The 22,470-nt window shown below is 32.3% G+C and overlaps 2 protein-coding genes across 9 annotated transcripts; one reads left to right on the plus strand and one right to left on the minus strand.

The window, feature by feature from the left end:
* The first annotated feature begins 208 nt into the window (after positions 1–208).
* On the plus strand, positions 209–4,008 carry LOC132916632 (G patch domain-containing protein 1 homolog). Its single transcript, XM_060976786.1, has 4 exons — positions 209–712; positions 792–1,170; positions 1,241–1,465; positions 1,541–4,008. Exons 1-4 carry the CDS (start codon positions 649–651, stop codon positions 3,780–3,782), a joined length of 2,910 nt encoding a protein of 969 aa, XP_060832769.1. The 5' UTR covers positions 209–648; the 3' UTR covers positions 3,783–4,008.
* Positions 3,853–21,639, minus strand: LOC132916631 (trichohyalin). 8 transcript variants are annotated; one of them, XM_060976777.1, is made up of 31 exons: positions 21,298–21,639; positions 19,801–19,986; positions 17,136–17,234; positions 16,730–16,819; positions 13,324–13,472; positions 13,146–13,234; positions 12,223–12,306; positions 11,878–12,043; positions 11,363–11,588; positions 10,307–10,393; positions 9,283–9,436; positions 9,096–9,225; positions 8,740–8,958; positions 8,460–8,633; positions 8,204–8,364; positions 7,835–8,117; positions 7,646–7,775; positions 7,455–7,569; positions 7,216–7,338; positions 6,788–7,135; positions 6,467–6,637; positions 6,218–6,373; positions 6,046–6,153; positions 5,687–5,962; positions 5,552–5,606; positions 5,348–5,489; positions 5,158–5,269; positions 4,966–5,072; positions 4,703–4,847; positions 4,523–4,620; positions 3,853–4,235 (listed from the first exon to the last, which is right to left on the minus strand). In XM_060976777.1, the coding sequence occupies exons 3-31, from the start codon at positions 17,231–17,233 to the stop codon at positions 4,163–4,165; spliced, it is 4,269 nt and encodes a 1,422-aa protein (XP_060832760.1). In that variant the 5' UTR covers position 17,234; positions 19,801–19,986; positions 21,298–21,639; the 3' UTR covers positions 3,853–4,162. The 8 variants fall into 8 exon arrangements, with proteins under 8 accessions (XP_060832760.1, XP_060832762.1, XP_060832761.1 ...); XM_060976779.1 differs by having other exon boundaries at positions 7,646–7,760; positions 21,298–21,636; XM_060976778.1 differs by lacking the exon at positions 19,801–19,986.
* Positions 21,640–22,470: the final 831 nt, after the last annotated feature.

The following is a 22,470-nucleotide window of genomic DNA, read 5'->3' on the forward strand; positions in this document are numbered from 1 at the left end:
TTCATTCTGCGAAACAGGCAGAGACGATTAAGGAATTATTCATATATATTGTATATAGCGTTATCATGCGCAGGACGACACTTTCTCTTGCCATCCATTTTGATATTTCTCGATTCCAAAAAATAGACGGTTTTGTCAGTGCTTCCAGTTTAGGAGTATCCAGTGAGCAGTACTTATGTGATCGTAGCTTACATTACAGTTCAGGACTATATATTGCGTACATCAGAGATGATGAAAGACCTAGGAATATATTTCTACGTCCATGGAGCAAATCTACTCATTTCTGTATATATGACTGTATTATCCACTAATATAATTAGAATATCTGATCACGTGACCAATTGTGTTTACTTCTTATGACTCAATTCGTTGAACAAAATACAGATCAGTTAGTTGGTTCAAAAACATTGATGTATTTTCTAAATATCGTATTTTATTTGTATTTTATCAGTATATAATGTTTTAAGTACATATATATTCCATTAGAATGAGGCGACACAAAATTCATTGAAAATCAAAGAAACAGTACATTCGTTGTGTATATATTTTCTAACCTCATATGAATTACTCTTGACAGTTAAACACGCTATGAACGAAGAATAAGTCCTATCATTAAATGTTAAAAATTGACCATTAGATATTGAAAAAATGAGTGATTCTGAGGACGAAAATTATGTTACTTTTGGAATCCCCCTTGAACCAATTGATGAAGGTTAGTAAAGATATTTTGGAGGATATAAAAATAAAATATTGATAGTATAGTATTTTATTTTCACATGCAATTATTGTAGATAATGTACCAAGGAAGAAACCAATGTTGATTGAAGATCAATATGCATATGATGCACAAGGTAGACGTAGATTTCATGGTGCATTTACGGGTGGTTTCTCTGCTGGATACTTTAACACTGTTGGTACAAGAGATGGCTGGAGGCCACAACGATTTAAATCTTCTAGAAGTAGCAAAGCTGGAAGTATTACTCAGCGTCCAGAAGATTTTATGGATGAGGAGGATACAAGTGAATTTGGAATTGCACCAACAGGGATTCGTGCTACAGAGGATTATATGGAATGTAGTCAAAGAGGTACAAAACGTGAGAGAATCACTCGTGACAACAGTGGTCCTATTCCTGGTACTCCAGTATTGAAGGAGCTTTTGAAGCCAGTGAAGTAAGTGTTCCTTTACTTTTTTACATCACCTTAATAATATCACATTAATAATAAATGTTTGATATAATAGGGAAACAGTTGGTATTATGTTACTAAAGAAAATGGGATGGAGACCAGGTCAGGGAGTAGGATCAAGACTTACAAAAAAGGAGAAAGCTAAAATTGAAAAAAGGAATGAGAAGCTAAAAGATATGCAGCAAAGATTTAGGAAGGCAAGTTCAGAAAATAGCTCTGATGATTCAGAAGATGATTATCGGAATGTTACATTTGCACCTGATGACTATGAGCCATTTAGGTAAATTCAAAATGTTGTATATAATTTTGATAAGCAAAATAAGATACATATATTAACTTTGCTTCATTCCTACAGATGTAACCCAAAAGATAATTATTTTGGCATAGGATACAGTGGTTTAGATAGAAGAACCATATTGTCTGGACATGTAAATTTATTTGAAACTCCAGCATTTAGCATTCAGGATAAGAACAAAAAATTATCGATACATGGACAAGCATTTGGAGTTGGCGCATTCGAAGCCGATGATGAAGATATATACGAGAGAGAAGATATGTCACGTTACGACTTTTCCTTAGGTCCTGAACGGAAAATCAAAACACGATGGTCTGAGGATAGTAGTTCGAGAAATTTAAGCTACAACTGTTTAGAAGGCTTTGTATTGGCAGAGAATAAATTAGAATTGAAAAAGGTTTTTCTACCTCCGGAATTGCCTAAGAATTTTGTACCAGTACATACAACTAGGAAGAGCAGATTTTATCCTCCGATTGAGAATGTTTCTCATAGAACAGAGAATGGAAAGCGCAAAGATCTCACAGCCGCGGATAGAGCAAAAATATTGGAAGATACATGCAATGCGAAAAAGACATCTGAAACGCATTCAAATTCGATACCATCAGTTGCTTCCAATATCATTTCAAAGACGTTAAATTTACGTTGCAAGCAACAAACGGAAGAAAGACAGTTAGAAGAAAATCTACAAGCTAAGGCAGCTGTATCGTGGATGGAAAAATTGAACGCACAAAGTTTTGTTAAAGGAGGCGTCGTTGGACCCAGTAAAGATTCTGATGGAAGTTTAAAAAGATTAGAAGAATTTAAAGATTCTTCCTTGACATTTGAGGAACAAAGTAAATTGGATCAAGATGATTCTGTGAAGAATAGCAATGCGAAACCTTATTTTTCTGATTCTGATAAACAAAGACGATTTGAACAATATCTACTTTTCGTAAAAGAAGGAGAGAAAAATAAGCTTGAAAGTATACAGCCGTTATCTATGACAGAATGGGATAGAGAACATGAACGAATTGAATTCGAACAAGCAGTAAAACTGGTTGGGCAACCAACAAATGAATACACTGGGAGTAAATTTACAAGTGCTTCTGATTCAACGAGTTCAAATGTTTCTGCAAAATTTAGCCAGGAGGATGAAATGAAACAGGCTGTAAAAATGAAAATGTTCGGGAAATTAACTCGGGAGCGAGTAGAATGGAAGCCAGCGAGCATAGTTTGTAAGAGATTCAATATTCCAGAGCCAAAAGTTGGTTGTACTCAACCTGAGATGCAGAAAAGGTCAACAAGGTTTTCCATTTTCGATTCCTTTGATTGGAATAATTCTACGAAGTTTTTACGGGCGTCGCAAGAAGTAAATGAAGTAAGTACATCGTCAAAAGACAAAAGCAGTATTGAAAATACAGGCCAAAATATTATTGACAATACAGAAAAAGGCGCTATTAACAATACGGATTCTAACATTAAAATGAGTAATAATATATCTTTTTATAATCACCAAACTTTCGAACCTGTGTCAGAGAAAATGAGAAATTTCGAAGTTTCTTATGAGAAGGTTTTTGGAAAAGAAGTTCCAGAAACGTCATCGACAATATTCGAAGACAAACAAAATCTGGACAATAACTTTGATTCAAATAGAATAACAGAGACTATAGATCAACAGGATAAAACTGAGGAAGATATCAATACTACAACGAAACCTACATCAAAAAGTAAATCAGAAGAGAAAAAAGATCTTTTTAAAGCAATTTTCTTAAGCAGTAGCGAGGAATCTGATTCCGAGCAAGATGAAAGCTTAGACAGCGAAGCCGTGAAGTCTGTTTTGATTGGTAAAGTTCCAAGCGAAGTAAATGTAAATAGAAACACTTCTCCACCTAGAGGAATTTTTGCAAAGGTGGATCTCGATAGCTTAGTTACTAATACAAAAAGTAGTAAGCAATCAAATGAAACAACGAGTAAAGAAAAAGACATAAACATAGTAGATCCTGAATTAGGGATTGAACCCAAAGAAGATGATTCTAATTTCAATCCCCCAGAGGCTCAATTATTATTGGATGTGTATGGACCTGCTCTTCCTTCGAGATTATTAAAATCTGAAAATGCAACCCCAGAAGCGTCCAGTTCGCAAGCTTTGAAGCCTGTGTTTAGAAGTGTTGTAGTACCAAAACCTAAAGTAGACTCTCAAATTTCTGGCGTATGGGTGGAGAAAGTGAAGAAGCCCAAAAAGGAGAAGAAAAAGCACAAACACAGAGAACACAAAAGTTCGAAACATAAGCGGAAATCAAAGAAAGAAAAGCGTGGTTCGTGATGTAGGAAATAATTGGAATAGCGAAGGAATTACATGAAGAAGATGTCGATAGAGCAAATATATCCGTTGATTATTTATTGTACCTTTCATTTTATTTGCATCATAGTATGGTGCCTTGTACATATATATTTAATGAAATATTTGAAAATGCTTGTGCAAATCTGATATTAAGAGAGTAAAGGGATGTCGATATATACATACATGAATACATATATGTACATCCTTTTGTTGTGTACTTGTTTTGTATATGTTCTAATACACACAAGTGAGCAAACACTTATTTCTGTATTATTCGGTGTTCAGAATTATTTGTTGTCATTACAATTGAATAATAGTATAGTATCTATAATGACATACTTTCCTCGGAATTTATAATCGAATTATTTGTTCGACGTTGTGGAGTTTCTCGATGCTGGCCTACTATGATTCGTAGAACTTATCTTCTTCTCTACACTGAAAATATAAGAACATCGTTACGATTTTATTCAATTAAAATTTTCTACCACTGATTCTAATTTCAGAATTAATTTCACCCTTGTAATTCGTATATACATATATATGTACATATATTATAATTTATTAATTATTCATCTTTCTTAACATTCTAGAAATGATATTTTTAAAAATATGTTTGAACTTAAAGTTTTTGTATAATTCCATCAATTATTAACAATGTTTAAAATATAGTAGATTTTTGTCACTATTTAATTTTTTAATTTTTGTTTTAAATAGAAACATACCTGCTGCTTCTTGTTCCTCTTTTGAACATGTCTGTTAATTTTTTCTTTAGATTTTTCTTTTCAGTCTTCTCATTGATGCTTGTTTCGGATCCCGATGTCTGCAACAACAAAAAAGGAAATAATTTTAAAGTTATTAGTATAATAGTCTCTTTTAGACAAATAATGGCGTTGTTTACTTACTTGAAGAGAAAGGTCCATAGAAATATTTGGATCATCCACACTGGCTGATTTAGTCAATTTAGTTGTAATCTTTTTTATTATACCTTTACTATGCTTTTTTTCTCGCTCCAACATTTCGCTTTTAGTAGAACCGGTAGAGAGGCGACTATGTATTATAATAAATTTAATTATTAGCTTGTTTCTTTCCTGATGTTCTTAGTCAATGAATATTCAAATTATGCATTAGGAAACAAACAAAATTGAGGGGATGATTATCGAATTACCTGTCAACACTGGAATCTCTCTGCAAACTTTGTGCTCGTCCTTCAGCATCTGAACTTTCTAATGATTGCAAACTGGACATGTTGCTATCAGTGCCCCAAATGCGTGACTGTACAATTATGAATGAATAAATACTGATATCTTTTTAATATACCTATTATCGAAAACTTAACAGCATTAGAACAATAACATACTTCTTCATTTCGTGCTGATGTCTGTTCTAAAGATAAACTCTTTCTCTTCAAACGTGGTTTCGAACGAGATGTTGTTATACCTTTCCCCGGGTCGCTTTCCACGGATGTTGATCTATAAAATTGATTTATTTTATATGAGTATCTAGGTTTTCATTAAATAAAACAAATGATCACTGTTAGTAATAAATACCTCTTGCCAAGTTTCTTCAATCGTGTTGTATTTACTTCGTCCGCAGATTTCTTCGATTCTTTCAGTTCTTTTGCTACATCCATTAATTTTTTAACGGTATACTCTAATTTTTCTGTTCTCTCAACAAATTGAGAATTTGAACCTATTAATAAATTTGACATTATTGATTTAAAGATTGATGCATTTAATAATATTAATAATTACCTCTTATATCGCTTCTCGAATCCGATAGTGGTGATGATTCCCTCGATTTTGGTCCCTATATTACGAAAATAATTATTTATCATATTGATTTACTTTACTTATCATTTTTTTATTGAATTTGTAAATTTAATATACCTTTAATCGTCTTGGTGGAGTCGGTGTATAAGTATTTGCAGTTCCATTTTCTGCTATACCGTTCAATTCGGGGAAAAGTTTCATCAAGTCATTGACTTGTTGCATCAATACATTCAGATTTCGCAATTCAATCTGTTCTTGTTTACATTTTTTCAGTATTACATCTTTGAGCTCTTCTCTCTCCTTCTCGTGACGTTCCTTTTCGCGTCTCATTTTCTCGTTACTGGTCCTTAATTTTGCGTGAGCGTCCCTTAATTCGAGCAAATCGCATTGTAACTGAAAAAATTAATATTTTCAAACAACTCGGAATCAGAAGGAAACAGAATGATCCAAAATTTTATATTGGTCCTTTTATTTACCTCTAACAATTTCTTCTTGCTTTCTTCTTTTTCTTCGTCGTACACCTTTTTCAATTGATCTTGCCGTCTCTTATTCTCCAGTCTTTCCTTAGAACGTTCTCTTTCAATCTGCAAAAATATCATTTGTTTAGGCTCTTTATGTTAATAACATTAATTCTAGTTTAATATGTACTTCGAATAGAGTTTGTCGCAAATCCCTTGCCAGTGTAGCAGTTTCTTGCAATAATCTCTGATGCTCCTCTCTTTCTTTTTGCCACGCTAACTCCATACGAACTTTCAGTCCTGGAATCTTCGTTCTACCACTAGTGAGCACTTTCTCTTCTTCGAGCTAAAATTACAAGATAAAAATAAAAAGAAAAATGAATAGTGTGCAAATGTATTTTAAATCATCGATAAGTTACTGAAGGAAACATTTAAATACCTCGTTAATTCGCGACTGCAGTTCAGATACTTTAACATGACTCGCTGATTTTTCGGATACCAATTCAGCTTTCAATCTGGATGCTTCTAATCTCGCTTCAGAAAGCTCGTCTTCCAAGCTATTAATCTGCGTTTCTAGAACCAATTTACTGGCACCAGATATTTCCTCTTCCTAAAAAATGAAAAATGTTGTATAAATAAAAATGTAAGGATTACTTTTAAATTGAGTTAAAAGTAATCACTCTTGATGTAAATACAAATAGGTCCAGGGAAGCGAGCGTAATGGTGAAGGGTAAAAAGAAAAAGATTAAAAATAACCAACCTCGTCAGATTTCCCAGAAGATGCGTTCGATTGTCTACCTCTAGCAGACTTTAATTCTGCAATAGTTTTTTGAGCACCTTCTAACATATGTTTATATGTATCGCGCTCGCGTTTGTACCTAGACAATTGATTTTGAATAGCTTGAATTTCATCGTTGATAGCAGTGATTCTATGCTCATAACGCATTTTGCACTGAGCTAAATCAGCTTTCTTCGCTTTCTCCATGTTTTCAAGCGCGTTTTTCAATTTTCGTATCTCCGACTCCAAAGCTGTTGTGTCTGGTGTCAGAGCTTGATGGATCTTTGATACCGCTTCATAGTCCTTCAGTTTGTCAGAAAGGTCGTCGTTCTGCAAAATATATATTTTAAAACAAAACTTATTACATAGTTTATGCTGTTAAACAAATATGTATAATTTAATTTTCTTACCGCTTTTCTTAAATCTTCTAATCGCGTTACTAATGTATTGTTTTCTTTTTTCAAATTGCTTATGTCATTATTCAAATCTGTTATCAATGCTTTGTTTGGCAGCTCACTCTCTCGTATACGATTCTGGAAATTTATATTAAAGATAATTTTTTATAATTAATTAAAGAAAATTGTAGTATTCTTAAAAATAGATTTTAAAATCGCGGATATAATAGTTGATTATATTATTTTATACTCACTTCTAGAGTTGATCTCTCTGATCGCCATTCGCTTTCTTTTATTTTCATTGACTGTCGCATTGATTCCAATTCTCTACGAATACCTATCAGCTCTATATTTTGTTCTCGTAATTTGCTATATTTAGATATGATATAGAAATAATTAAAAATGCTTCGTTTCATTGTAATTAATTAAGCGTATTACTCATTACCTATTAAGCGACTCATTATCCAAATCGAATTGCTTTTTCAAAGTCGTCAATTCCTTGTATTTGTCATTCAGATTATCATATTCCAGTTGTCCTTTCTTGAGCTCGTTCTCCAAATCTAAAATATAGGCCACTGTTATCTTATGTAGACTTTTCTGATGTTTCTTGTGTTGCCATAGTGAAGTAACTTACTCAGAATCTTTTCATTGTACGTCTGCTTCAATTCATTCATCCGTTTCGTGTTCAATCCTGTTTTCTCCAATGCACTGATCTTCTTTTTCAAGGTAGCTACTTCACTCTCCTTTGATTCTTTCTCTTGATCGACCTGAGATAACAATTTTTCCTTTTCTTTTTTTAATTCCGAGACCTCCCTAGTCAGATCATTTATTTTCGTGGAATTGGAGGTTTTTGTGTTTTCTAATTCCTTCTTCAAGCGTTTTAACTCAGTATCGAGCTTAGTCTTTGTTTGTTCAACCTGTATTATAATATTATGTTAATATCTGTATCAATGGCGGTTTTAATTATTTAATTAATGTAATTTTTATCTAAAAAGATAGTTACTGATGTCATTGACTGTTTCATTTTCGATTCTCGTTCCGTATATTCTGACAAATCATCTTGTAGCTTCTTTGATTTATCTTTTTCCAAAAGCAATTCTTTCTTCAAATCGTTTATTGTTTTCTCCAACTTTGTACCTTCGTTCTCTGATGTCTTAGCTGTTTCTATACAAAAGTAGGAAAAAAGAAAAAAGATTAATTAAGAAAATAATTGTTATTGATAGAAAAATTGAGTATTTTATTTATGATAACTTTTTTACCTAGATCCTTTTTCAATTGTACAGTTTCGTTATACACTTTAAGTTTCTCCGCGGATAGGGAGAGAAGCTTCGATTTTAGCTTCTCTTTCTCCTCGAGCAGTGCTGTCTTCTCCTGGTCCCATGTCTTCCTTTCGTTTTCTCTCAATGTCACTGCCTCCTCCAATTTCTTTTTTACTAAAGTATTTCATACCAGAATAGATTTATTACAAGTGACTTATTCAATACGTTAATATGAACACGTTAATAGGAAAAGTATGTTTAAAATAATCGGAATATTTACTGTTTTGCAAATCCATATTTTTTTCCTCGACTTTAGTACTGAATTTCTTTTTTTCTTTCTCATCTAACAACTCTTTCATAACAGAATCGAGCTTTTCCTTAAGTAATTCATGCTCCTTTGAGAGTTTGTCGTATTTCCCGTGGTTGTCCTTGATTTTCATGTCCTGAATGTTCACCTCTTTGCCATCAGAAATAGTCGTGAAGACAGTCATCATATCTCCTAAAGAATACAATTTGTTTATTTAATGTTATGATTAAGATGGCGAATTAAGATAAATTTTTCTTCGCTTATTTATATTTTATCTCTAGATTATTCTTAATATCATTATACAAGTAGTCTTTTAGTTTAGAATGAACCTATTTCTTTTTCCATCTCTTCCACCATCTTCTTCAATTGTACTTTAGTTGTAAATTCAGTCGCCTTTTTCAGAGGCCTGCTTTGGAATTCTCCTTTAACCTTTTGCAACGTTTCTTCAACTTTCTTCACCTAAAATAAAATATTTTTATTACTAATTTCTCATTTGAGCTTTATACGGAAACTTGCCTCTTCGTATTTCTTTTCCAGAGTAGCTTTCTCAGTTTCTAGTTCTTCCACCTTCCGCTCAACTTTCCTCAGTTTAAACGACAAGATTCGACAATTCTTATTCGACTGTTCCAAACTTTTTCGCAAACGAACGTGCTCGTCCGCTTGCTCATCCCTTAACAACATGAAATACTATTCTTAAGAGTCTAGACGAAATTTCTATCCAAAGACTATAGTATATTGGAACCGGATAAAATCGATTCAATAAAAAATTCCCAACGTGATTACTAGATAGCAGGTGTTAATGCAAATTTATATATTTTTTTAAATATAATTAAAGAAATAAAACCTAAATAGAGATTTGTTTCAACCTATAAATATTATAATCAGTATCTTTCTTTGCATATTTTCTATCTATTTTTTAATATTATAGGCATTTAGTACGTTCTTGTACATTTAAATTTCTCACGAATGCATAAATATCTATACCATAGTAATTACCTAAACTGGTCGATATCATTATATATAAATTTCAAATTTTAAGACAAGTCTAAATATTTTCAAAAACGATACTCTAGATATTCTAAAGAATATTTAAGTTATTATATTCATAAGTTTTAAAATATTTAATTTTCGTTTATATAATTTCCAAATAATTTAGATAATTTATTCCATCTGTAGATAATTATTCATATTCTTTTATAGATTATCCAGTTCCGTGAAGTTCAGTAGCGTGTTATAATTACCTGAGTTAATTGGTCACGTATATATTTAATCAAACGGAAGCCGAAATGCCATTCAGGGTGGGCGTAAGCAGGAGGAAGCGTACGTGTGATAAGTGTACAAAAATCGAAAGGGTTCGACGACAGTATAACGTTCCACATTACTGCTGTCTACGTTAAAAATGTTATTTCATTATACATATATCTCGTTCCTTTGCTCTTAAGATTCATTACATAGGTCTCGCGTTTATTCGTTCGAAAATCTTCCTCGATCACAAAGAACGGTCAAAAATAAAATGTGGTCAAATATGTACTCATTTTACCAAGCAATGAAACGTCCACGTTCGATCCAGCTTTTGGCGAAAAACAGTGTCGCTCTTGTGTTGGAATCTTCCGTCCAAATCGACGTCCTGCAACAATTCAGATAGCTCATTTTGCTAAACATTTTTGTGCTGTGTGTCCTTTCTTCGTAGGCATTACGTGGCAGAGGCGACAGCTTTAATTAGATATCTCCTTTATTTTGTATCTTTTGCTTAAGCGTTCCTCCTGAGTGCGAATCATGAAAAAAATTCGATTTACTTTTCTGACCATTTCATTTGATATTTTATCTGTTTTAGATCATTTCCTTCAAAAGATTATTCCAATTTAGAATGTTTCTTTGTTTTATCTGCTTCTGGTTCCAGCTGCAGTAAGTGGAAATCCACTGTTTTCGAGCCCCTTCAAGATATTTTCATTTCTGAACACGGTTTCGTGTTTCTTCCAAGTTGATAAACTCTTTCTTTGTTTTTTTCTATGACACGATAATATTGTACGAAAATATCTCGTGTCCTATCGTGCCAATATTCATCGCGTTTATTAATACAAACAGACATATATGTTATTGATAAACACGAAAAGAATCACAGGAGGGCGAGTCGTAATTCGCTGTTGTGATCAATCAACTTCTGTACTGATTAGTTAATCAATTCGAATTCAAACAAATCAGTTAGTAAAATGCAGTGGAATCTTTCTTTTCCTATACACAATGACCAGTTTATACTTCAAATATCTATTCTTCGTTTCATAATTATTTAATTTATGTTTTTTTTTTTTATTAAAATGTTACAAAGATTGCACTACGCATGAAATTACAGGGCGTTAAATCGAATTTTTTTTGCTTGAGAATTTATCTTGAAAGTTTATAAAACTTTACTTCAGTAGTAACATGTACATACAATAAAAATAATTAAATTGTAAACATTTACTTTGATAGTATATAGGTTTGAAACATGGTTTTAAACAATAAAAAGAGAATTATTATGAACTGAAAAAGAAGCCACGGTAAACATGCACGTAAAAAAAATGTACTTGTATTTAAAGATAAGAAAATGTAAAATTACCTAAACGTATCTTGCAGTTCGTATATCTCTTCCTCCAATTGCCGTATTTCTTTCTTCATATCTTCGTTGTCATCCATCAAACTCTCGCATAAATTCTCTGCTGCCTTCAATTTCGAACGTAGCTCATCCTTTTCCCGGTCTCGTTCTCCTCTAAACGTTTTCGAGTTCACTTCTTTCTCCAGGTCTCTTATCTTGGTCAATAAACTGTTCTTTTCTTGCGTTAGCGCTGAATATTATTAATATTATTATCATTTCTCAAGTAATTCAATTATCCAGAATTGAAAGTCCATAGATTAAACCAGCAGTGGTGAAAATAATTAACAATAATTTACTGTTTACTATAACAAAAACACTTCCAAATTTTAAATTTTAAATTGTTAAATATTAGTTTCTATTATATTAGCAAATTTCCGAAAGAATTTTTAAAAATTTCTTCATTTCTTATAATAAATTTTGTAAAAATTTATATTTTCTAATTTTTATATACTAAGTTATTCATTTTTCATGGGTAATACCTTCATTCTTCTTCTGTAATTTCTGTACTTCATTCGGTGCAGCTTTACTCGATATGGTTTCCATAGTTGCTAATCGCCTCATCAGGATCTCGCTCTTTTCCTTTTCCGCCCTCTCGCATCGTGCTTGCAATTCTTTTACTTGTAGCCTTAACTGTTCTACCTCGCTCTAACGATAATAAAATTCCACCGTTATTTTTTTAATTTTCACCTACGTGTGGATAACTATCAATCTTATCTACAGCACTAATTGTAAGATTATTATTGCTACAAGCGTACTACATATATGTATATAAACCGATTAGTAAGAAAGATTAGAAACGAAATGAAGAATGCTGTTATGGTTACTTTTTCCGTCCATTCTTCGCTTGCCATTCGTCGTTCTCCATTTTTTTCGCTGCTTTTCGAAGAACCAGTCTTCGACTTCTTCACCTGAATAGAAAAAGCAATGTACAACAAGGAAATTCAATTTTTCCATGTACGATTATTAACTTTTCTTTCGTGAAGCACTAAAAGATAAACATAATCAGATTAAGTGATAACTATCGTGAGAATTGATAGCGGTAAAAAGAAAGTTGTTTACGTGGTGTAATTACGTGTATCCGCAAAGTTGAGATCTCCTTGAGAAGCTCAAATGTAGTTAAATTTGTTGTCGTAAATGTACAACGTACACGCATATACAAATAATTGAAAACATTCCAGCAATTTGATTACAAGTTGAATGAAAATGGTTCTGTTAAAAAACTCCAAACTTTTGTTTATACGTATATCGTCAGTTTGGTAGAAAAATTATATAAATTAAAGAAAAGGAAATTTCTTTGTACGGTTTCTCATAAAATATTATTTAACAGTATCACTTATTCAAGAGGGAGTTAAAACAATCCTATCTTGAATTTTGACATTGTTATTGTTATATATTACAAGTTTTGTAATGAAGAATTTATTTATAGATTAAATTTTTATAGATGTTTCAGAAATGAAGATATTTCAGATGTTTCATTCTTTTCTAGCAAGTCGACAACGTAGTTACACATAAATGATTATTATAGACTGATCTCAAAATGGAACAGTCATTTAACTAGGTTAGTTGATTTTAAAAGCTTAAACGCATAAATATTTAGAAATAAATATTCAATTGAAACCAAATTAGCTCTTATTCATATATGTATACATATACATCAATAAATCCTAGTTATAACAAGATAAAAGTTACAACATTGCGATAAGCAACATTTAAAACTCACAAAATCTCACAGCAATCGAAAATTTACCTGGATTATGAACTCGACGTCATTTTCTGAGGCGCTCTCATTGCTGTTATCTATAACCTCCTTAATTTGTAACTTGGTTGGCCTCCTATCTGCAAATAACGGGATGAATTTGACAACAAAGAAAAAACACGCTTATCGATAATCTTGATAAAAAGCAATATTTATTATATGTAAGTACCTTCCAATCTCTCTTCGTTGTCGATAGCAGAAAGATCCATGAGTGAAGTCCAACCAGCTGCTGCGTACGATGACTCCGAGCTTGCTCTTAAGTCATCCTTTGCCAAATTTGTCGCTGAAGACCAACCACGTTTTCCATTCTCGGCAGATCTACGGCACAAGTGTTATTGTGAACATTAAAAATTCCTCCTATAAAAAATTAAGTTTTTATCGCAATTTGTAATTGATTCAATACAGATTAACTTTTATCTGAAATATTTTTGTATTACATTATCAGAAGTGCTTAGATAGCATTACTGCACACTGCTTGTTGCTGAATATTCTCAGTTCCACAACTGTTATCTTAAATACTATAACTAATTTTATATAATAATTATATAAATATTTTACGACAAAATATTTGTCGTATGATTTTCATTTACTTGCCGTGTTTTTATACCAAATATTAGTTAAAATTATGAGGTGAAAAATCTATTTAATTGAATAAAGGTAATAAAGTCGTGCACGTAAATTTAGATGAAGCTTTGGATAAAATTTCAGATTAATTGGATCATAAAACGACAGAGCAAATGTTGGCTTGATCCTTTGGCTGGAGCTAAAATCCACCATGAAATAGTTATGGGTTTTATATCCCAGAACCATATCGAAAGACCAGCTCAGGCTATTTCGGTATTTTGAGCCTGGAGTCATTATATTTTGGGACCTTTCCTTGGTGATTCTGCTTAGTTTCTCGAATTCCGATAGAAGATAGTTTCGGTGTATCTTGAGATTCTATCATTTTAACTATCGAAGCTCCGTGATTTTAAAACGATGTCTGCTTGTAACTTGTAAAGTATAGGATGTAGCTAAACTTCATGCTATTATGATTATAGTTATCATCGCACACTCATCTATACCATTGTATACCATTGTATACTCATCTAAAAAAGACTCAATTTTTAATACATATGCTGCTAAAATTTACTCCTTTTAGATGAATGGATAATAATATCTATGTTAGTTATAGGGAACGTAAAAAAAGTAAAAAAAGTGGGACTCGTTTACTTCTATAAAATCTAAAATTGGAAGTTTGACAAAAAGTTGAAATCTATTACGAAATAATTTCAATTTGAATTTCACCAAATTTAGTTTTCTTCACGTTCTTTCCTTTTTTTTATATGCAACGTTTTACGAAATTGTAATGGAAATATCTTTTAAGTTAATCATTTTTCGATCCAAATACTTCAGTATCTTTTTGTGAAAAAGTGCGTCGAGTGGTTTGTAAAAAATTATAGAGTTCCATTTTAAAAAAGAGTGCAATTGCATCTACGAAAGAACTAGTTAGCACGGTAGAGAATGTTAAACAGTGCAAAATTTTCCTTTGCGATTTTCCTTTAACTTTACTTGGGACAGAGTTATGATCTACTACAGAGTTACTAGAAACACCCTGTACATATTATATGTATAATCATTCTGTGATCCTATAATTGTGGGTTAACGAATGCAAATGAAATTACAATCAGCCTGTTATAACCTTTGTATGCTTCGACTTTTAATACACCCATAATCACAATTTCAGTGAATGGTTTCAATAATTATTTCCCCTTTCTATGTTTATTTTTGTTTCTTATTTTCCATATGTTACGCATATGTATATACTACGAATAAATTTCGCTAAATGACTTTTCGCCTTCGAGGTTCTGGAATAAGTGCTGAGCTGTTCGAGTCAGTCCTTTTGCCAGAAAGTTCACCACTTTCCTCACTCCGTGACCAGATTTTTCTAAAGCATTCTTACTACTCTATACTATACGCGCGCCACATGACGTCATATCATTGGTTGCTTTTTTTTTTTTTTATTTTATTTTGGTTATTTTACAATTTGTCCTTATGGACATTTGGTAAAGTGTTATATCTTATTGGTGAAGAAAAAAAAATAAAATAAAAATAAATATAGCATGTGGGTGGCTACCCCCAGCGGGGTGCCAGCTTCGTTTTTTCTAAGTTATATCTTTTATGACGATCATTGGTTGTGCGTGCGTTCTTGCGAACTCCGAACTCTGAACTCTGAAGTTATAACATTCGCAGCTTCTAGAGCTCTCCCAAATTTATATATCCACTCCTTAGAGCTATGTACAGGCAGTGCGAGGTCTGCAAAACAGACCCATGAGACTACCTCCGGGCGGGCCAGTGATTGTCGGCTTTTTGGCGAGATGTGTAGCTCCAGCTCCGGCTCCTGCAAGAGAAGCAATGTCTCGCACTATCTCTGTCTGTATTTACATAGCTGAAGTCGCACCTTTGATCTCGCCAAAAAGCCGACAACCATTGGCATTGGCTCGTCCGGAGGCAACCTCGTGGATCTGCCTCGTAGCCCTCGCATCGTCTGTAGTCTGCACATAGCTCTATAATCGAGCTTGTCGCCAAGTCACCTTCTTGAGAGACCTTGACACGTACAGTCGCTTTTTTAGAGTGATCTAACGCCACATATGTGTGTGTGTGTGTGTGTGTGTGTGTTTAAACGAGTAGAATTTTTCCCTTACTATATCATGTAGTCATTTGAACGAATTGTAAGAGGCTTGTGTAATTTTTAATTTACTCAAATTATGATTTTGCTAATGGCGTTATACCTTTAGTTATACAATTACCAGAATATAGTAACTAAGTTGAAAGTTTGTATCAATGCGATTTTCGGTAATAAGCTGTCGTCATCTTGGATTTCGATGCTCTTTTAATATGTTGTCGATGGCATAATTCTGAACAAGCTTTTGTAGTATATGTAACCGTCATTCCATGTTAATATCCGAGATATTTGCAAAAAAACTGTCGGTACCACTACATTGAATTCTATCTCCAATTTTGCGTCCGTGACAGCGTAAGCGCTAGTATTGGTTGTCACCCGCTTCACAGATAAACTTCACACATACAATGACGCCTAAGTCAAACCTAATTCTTATCATTTGTTTATAGGTTATATAGGTTTGGATCAAGTGTCATTTTATCTGTAAAGTTTATCTGTAAACCAATGGCCGGCAACCAGTGCACTTACGTTGTCACGGACGCACAATTGGAGGTTGAATTCAATGTAGTTGTACCAACAGATTTTTTGCAACTACATATCTTGAAAACTAAAAGAGCCTAATAGTAACATACAAAAGAAAAAATTTTTTAAAATATTGATTTCTCTAATACATTAAAAAATCATCAAAATCCAAAATGGTGGCAGCTTTTTAAATAATTATTTAACAAATTCACGTTTCTATAGAATTATTTATGTACATACTTTAATACATGTCATGTAACATGTATTCCAGATTTAATCGTTTACATTACACATATATTACCATATATTATTATTTATATGCACATATTTTTACATCAACTACTTGCATTCTTGCATAAATACATAAACGTCTGCAATATTGATCACTTACCGGCCTGAAGATTGCTCGTACGATAAACTAGGTGAAGACGATGTGATATCCTTTAAGCTGTCTTTTTTTCCTCCGTGCTCCTTGTAATCTCTAAATATGTTTTTATCATGATTATTCAAGCCTTTCTAGCCAGATCTAATATCTTTTCTTTCTACTCTTTAACTGCAGCGACTACGAAAAGTATTTGCACCATTCTGTTTACATATTAATTAATTAGATCTATTAAATTAGTATATTAAATTTTGTATTATTTAATACCACCTCGTATTACAAAAATTGGGAATTATGAAGACAAAATTTAGTAAAAAAAACTGCTTCATTGGAAAATAAGACTATGTGCAAATATTTCTTGTTGCCATTGTATATACATAACTTACAATGATAGAAATAAACGATTAAATGATACCTGAAGCATCTTTTGCAACGGGTTGGCCATCGCACTTGCGGATGGAAACCAAGTGGACAAAGAGGATCCCCTTTCTTCGAGGAATACATGTGGTGCATTCTACATGTGAAAACGAGAAATATGAATCGTTACGAAACACAATGCGAGTGATCTTCTCAAATATAAACGTATATTTCTGGATAAAAAACACATAGCATAGATTCGGAAAATTTTGTTGAATAACAAGCAGAAATACTAAAATATATTTTATTAACTTAACAATTAGTTTTTAATGTACCACTATATAGTTCTGAAATGAAAACAAATATTTTTCCTATAATAAATACAATTTTCGTCTTCCCATAATACCCAATTGTGTCCACACCATTGCGTTTTTACCCATTTGTAGACAACTTGCAAATTTCTCTTCCACCTGTAAATCATGATACTAATACATACTTCCACCTATTTGAACCACCAGTTAATCTTTTCTCATCAGTGAAAATAACATTCCTCCAGCTTTCAATTTATTTTAAATGCTTTGCGGCAAATCCCAGCCGTTGATTCCTACGGACATCTGTTAATTGGAAAAACGAATAATATAAAGTTTATTGATTTGATCAACCAATAAATACAAGCACATACAGTACGTATGGCGGAGAAAAATGGTTATTCCAACAGAATAATGCCGCGGTCACACCGCACAGTCGGGGAACAAGTACTTTGTTGAGAAAAAGATCTAAATTTTAGAATGGTCAGCAAGGTCATCCGACCTAAATATGATAGAAAATTGTTGGGGTAAGCCAGTAAGAGCAGTTTATAGAAATATACAATTCAAATCAAAAAAATTCAATTTCGAAAGCTATTCAAATCATCATCAAAAAGGATGATAGTAGTTGTAAAAAATAAAGGAAGCTATACGAAATATTAACATGACAATATCTTTGGTGAATCTGAGTGAATTTTCCTTTTTCTGCAGCATGTGCTATAATTTTGTCCGACTGTATTCTTGTCATATTTCTAATTTTGCAAGAAAGATATTAATTTTCACTTCAGAACTATAGAGTGGTATTAATATTAGATCGTCCAAAAAGTTTCTTTCATTTTCTAAGGAAATAATGGATGCACAATATTTTCCGTTTTATATTATTTTATCGAATTACGTATGATCAATTTTGTTCTATCAAAATAAAGATCACAACGTTCGACAGATTAGGTTTCATGTTTGTATAAAGATGCATCATTGTAAAGGACGGGTCTGTAAAAGAAAGATACATATATTCGGACAACCTAATAAAAACTAGCTTTTAGGTTAATAAAATATATCTTTGTATTTCTGCTTGTTATTCAATAAAATTTTCCGAATTTGTGCTATATACTATTTGTTTGTCCGGGAGTGTACTTAGTAGCTTTCTGTTATACAATAGGTAAATATCGTAGATGTTTGGCATGTCATACTTCTAGTCGCGTGCAGTGCAATACATGGGTTAAATCGATATTTAGACACGACGTCAGTTTACATGATGCGAGATAACGCGATGCATGCTTGTAGAAGTGGTTTTTCGATAGAACAAGAATATTTTCGCTCGTCCAGGGAGACGTTACGGTTGACGGTTAGTAGGAAGCGTTCGGAACGATTCCAAGTTTTTCAATAGTATGATAATTCGAATCACTTTAAAGATGATTCTTATAATTCTTGAAACTTTTAAGTTGAAGATCTTGATAGATGTTGAATCTTGGAACTTAGTGTAATAGTTATAAGAAGTATTTACACGCTGGTTAATTAGACCAATTATATATATTAAATTTGCATCATTTAATAGTACATGCTTTTATATGACAATAAACACTTAATACTATGAAAATGGATGTAGAACCTAATTAAAAATGAGGATCTGTGTAAATACTTTTGTAACTTCTATAGATCTTTAAAATTTTATAAATCTTGAAACTCTTAATAGATTTCAAAGCTTGATGATTATTCAGTATATGGTTATATGTATACTATAAGATATTGAATACCTCCAAACTCTCAAAACATTGAAACCTATCAAGTTTATCAAGATTTAACTAAACTTTAAATATTCAAAACCTATTAAGATCTTTAAGAGAGTTAAATATAAAATCTGTTCAAAGAGATTCAAATTTTTCGCCACATGTACGTCTACATATATCCGAAACAGTTTAAAGCTCCAGAGTGCATAACTAATTGCAAGACGTAGCTCATTACACATAAATAACCGATGAATTTGAACCCTAATGTCGTGCTGTTTGTAAATAAGAAAATAAATCATTAGTGCCAAGGTGTCAACATATACATATGACATACACACACATATATATATGAAGTATTAGATTTTATATACTAGTAGTATAGATAAATAATTTGCTTTCCATTTATTTTAATCATAGTTAATACACGTTGCCAGCCATAAATATTGGGACAGGTACATTCGTTGAAGGATTTTAACACATTTTACTTTACTCAGTATTTTAAATTATTAATAAATAATAGATTTATAATAAGATACATAGAAGATAAAAACAGTGAAAAACATATAATTTGTATTAAATATCAGCTAATGTTTTAATATTCATGACCGACAGTGCAAGTGTAAGACAGCGAGTAGGAACAAGAACGGTGACATGTGATACATCATGGGGATCCTGATAAACTGTGTCGTACCACCATAAACGAGTTACGTGAGAAATATACGAGGTTGGTAATCGGAAATCTTGACGATTTCCAGCAGAGCATATCTCGTAAAAGCGTCACATGGGGCGCAGATATATTTCGACGTGGCTTTCACAATTCTAACAGGTATAAAGGCTTGCTCAACGAACAATCGATATTGATGCTAGCAGAATTTACCTAAAAATAAAATCTTGAATTAATATAATAAGAGAATAAGAGTTTCGTAAGCAGTGAAGACGAGACTTAAGGTGAGGCTTGGTTTTCGACGAATCGCGAAATACTTGGCAAGGGATAAATGAAATTCAGCTCGAAACTATGTTTTATAGATCAAATAGTTATAATGTACGTTTAGGAAACCTTGATGGAATCTACAGCCTGTGTGTCGACGCAGTTCCAAATTGTCTTTTATCCATCAACGGTGCCATTATTTGTCCGATTTCTAATAATAAATTTGTGGAAAAAATAAAGAAATATCTTTTTAATTGTAATCTAACTGTGAATATTTATGCATTTATAGAAAATTGAAAAGTAAAAGATTTACTTTATAGAATGCACGTAATACGAAGAAACATTGGGCTGTTTGGAAAATTCATAGTGTTTTTACTAGTTAATTTATTCTCTTGTATTCTGTATATTATATTAGAAAAAATAATGGGGAAAGTATGTAATAATAGTATGTTGCAAGTATTGTTTATCGATATATTAATTTCATAAATATGCAATATTTTCAACTTGTTAATAAATTTAAATAAATTTCGCTACGAACTTCCAAAAAATCCAATATATAAAATATTCAAAGTGAAGCACATGTTATGATAGTAGATGAAATACATCTCTATTCAGGTTTCAGTTCTTTAATTATTTGGATAAAAGTACGAATTTGCATAAACGTCTGCAGTCTATTAATCAATATGGAATGTGCAATCTCGTTAATCTTTTATGTTCACTCGGTATCAAATTTTTCGATTTCGACATTATTTAATATACATTTGACTTAAATGAAAGTGTATTATCAACGTCTAACAGACTTTTTGTCATAAACAAACTTAATCATTGGATTAAAACAAGTTTGCATCGTTTTATTATATATGCTGGAGTTTTCATACAATCGATATATCCAATTAAGAAACATCGATCCAATAAGATCTTCGTATTATAATCATTGAACCCACACTGAATCGATGTTCTTCTTCACAAAAAATTTCACGCTTCTAACACTTCAAAAGTCGCTAATTACATTTTAACGTATAGAATACGATCTTTAAACTTACTTTCTTTCCAAACAAACATTTTTCTATGAAAGAAGCCTCTGCCGAGTCAATATGTAGTTCCAGTTCTCAAAAACCTTAGTCCGACTCTGAATCGCATTCCATAAAATACTCCTCTTATTCAAACAATCGAACACACACAAGATTTCTCTCTTTCTCCCGATTTCGAACTCGATTTGATCTTATGCAATTCCATGTCGATCAGCGTGTAAGTACTTACTTGATCGATGTTCACCCAAATGCAGCAGGCGAGTGGGATTAAATTTGTCCTAGGCGTTGTTAAAAATGCTCGAGTGCATTTTTCGTGAGCACATCTTTCATTTCGAGGATACAAAATATGAGGAAACCCTCTAGTCTCATATTAAACGAATATAATAAACGAACAACATAAGTATAATTGTAATCTTGTAACCGATCACTAGGCGTAACGAGTGCACTTGTTCAAAGCGTTCCTCTATTTTTTAACATTCACGGTTCGTTTACATGTTTCGACGTTTTTCACTGACGCACTGATTTCTTCTTTTTCCTTATTTTTGTTCTCTAGGTAGTTGCGACGATCACAACGTCGATAGACGTCACTAATACCACTGACACGGTGCTGCTATTACGAGGGTTAGGCCGTTACTCGCTTCGGACTCGCACGTATGATAATTTGGATCGCTGCCAAAATGTATATTTATCTCTAGCTATAAATATAGTGCGCTTCTTTACGAGTATTTTGCGCACACATACGCGTACGCGTGGGGTTAAAGGTATCTACAGAAGCAATACCGCATCTGGCCAGTTAACAAGGGAGGATTTCTATACCTGGATTCTCTTACACAATTAATCCTGCTGCGTTCTTTTGGTTATGATCGATCTAATCGTATTTGTTTAATATAATTTGAAGTTTTAGAAAAATATGAAAGAAATGTTATTAGTACCCTATATATGTAATGTATACCAATAACTAGACTGTGGATTTTTATGCATTTATGTGAAATTTAAAGATACAAGAGTGGACAGAATGTATATAACATATATATGTGTGTGTGTATATATATGTATATATATATATATTTAAACTTCATATTCATTATAATTTGTAGGATACGAATCTCTATTTAAGAATCTCTATTCTTTTAAAGTCGTATTATATACAAGAGAACCTTACTTTTTTCCGTATAACTTTGCCAATGGAATCTACGAATGAAAATAAGCAAGAATATCATATAAACATACGCTCAAAAATGTTTTGTTATAAAATTATGACAAAAATTCGAAATAACAATTGACGATATATACCTACGTTCGTTTCAAATTTCAAAGTGTCATCCATTCTTATAAATACAGTTTTGGCATTTGTCAGATATTGAATTTATTGCAAATTTCTCGTTGATTTCCTTGTATTTCA

This window comes from Bombus pascuorum, chromosome 2 (genome assembly GCF_905332965.1).
Source record: "Bombus pascuorum chromosome 2, iyBomPasc1.1, whole genome shotgun sequence".
Lineage (NCBI taxonomy): Eukaryota > Metazoa > Arthropoda > Insecta > Hymenoptera > Apidae > Bombus > Bombus pascuorum.

Coding starts and splice junctions, on each gene's coding strand:
- LOC132916632 (XM_060976786.1), top strand. CDS start 649: ATGAGTGATTCTGAGGACGAAAATTATGTTACTTTTGGAATCCCCCTT. Junction 713..791: donor CCTTGAACCAATTGATGAAG/GTTAGTAAAGAT, acceptor CAATTATTGTAG/ATAATGTACCAAGGAAGAAA. Junction 1,171..1,240: donor GAGCTTTTGAAGCCAGTGAA/GTAAGTGTTCCT, acceptor TTGATATAATAG/GGAAACAGTTGGTATTATGT.
- LOC132916631 (XM_060976778.1), bottom strand. CDS start 17,233: ATGCACCACATGTATTCCTCGAAGAAAGGGGATCCTCTTTGTCCACTT. Junction 13,235..13,323: donor CAACGAAGAGAGATTGGAAG/GTACTTACATAT, acceptor CGTTATTTGCAG/ATAGGAGGCCAACCAAGTTA. Junction 6,154..6,217: donor TGCGACAAACTCTATTCGAA/GTACATATTAAA, acceptor ATATTTTTGCAG/ATTGAAAGAGAACGTTCTAA.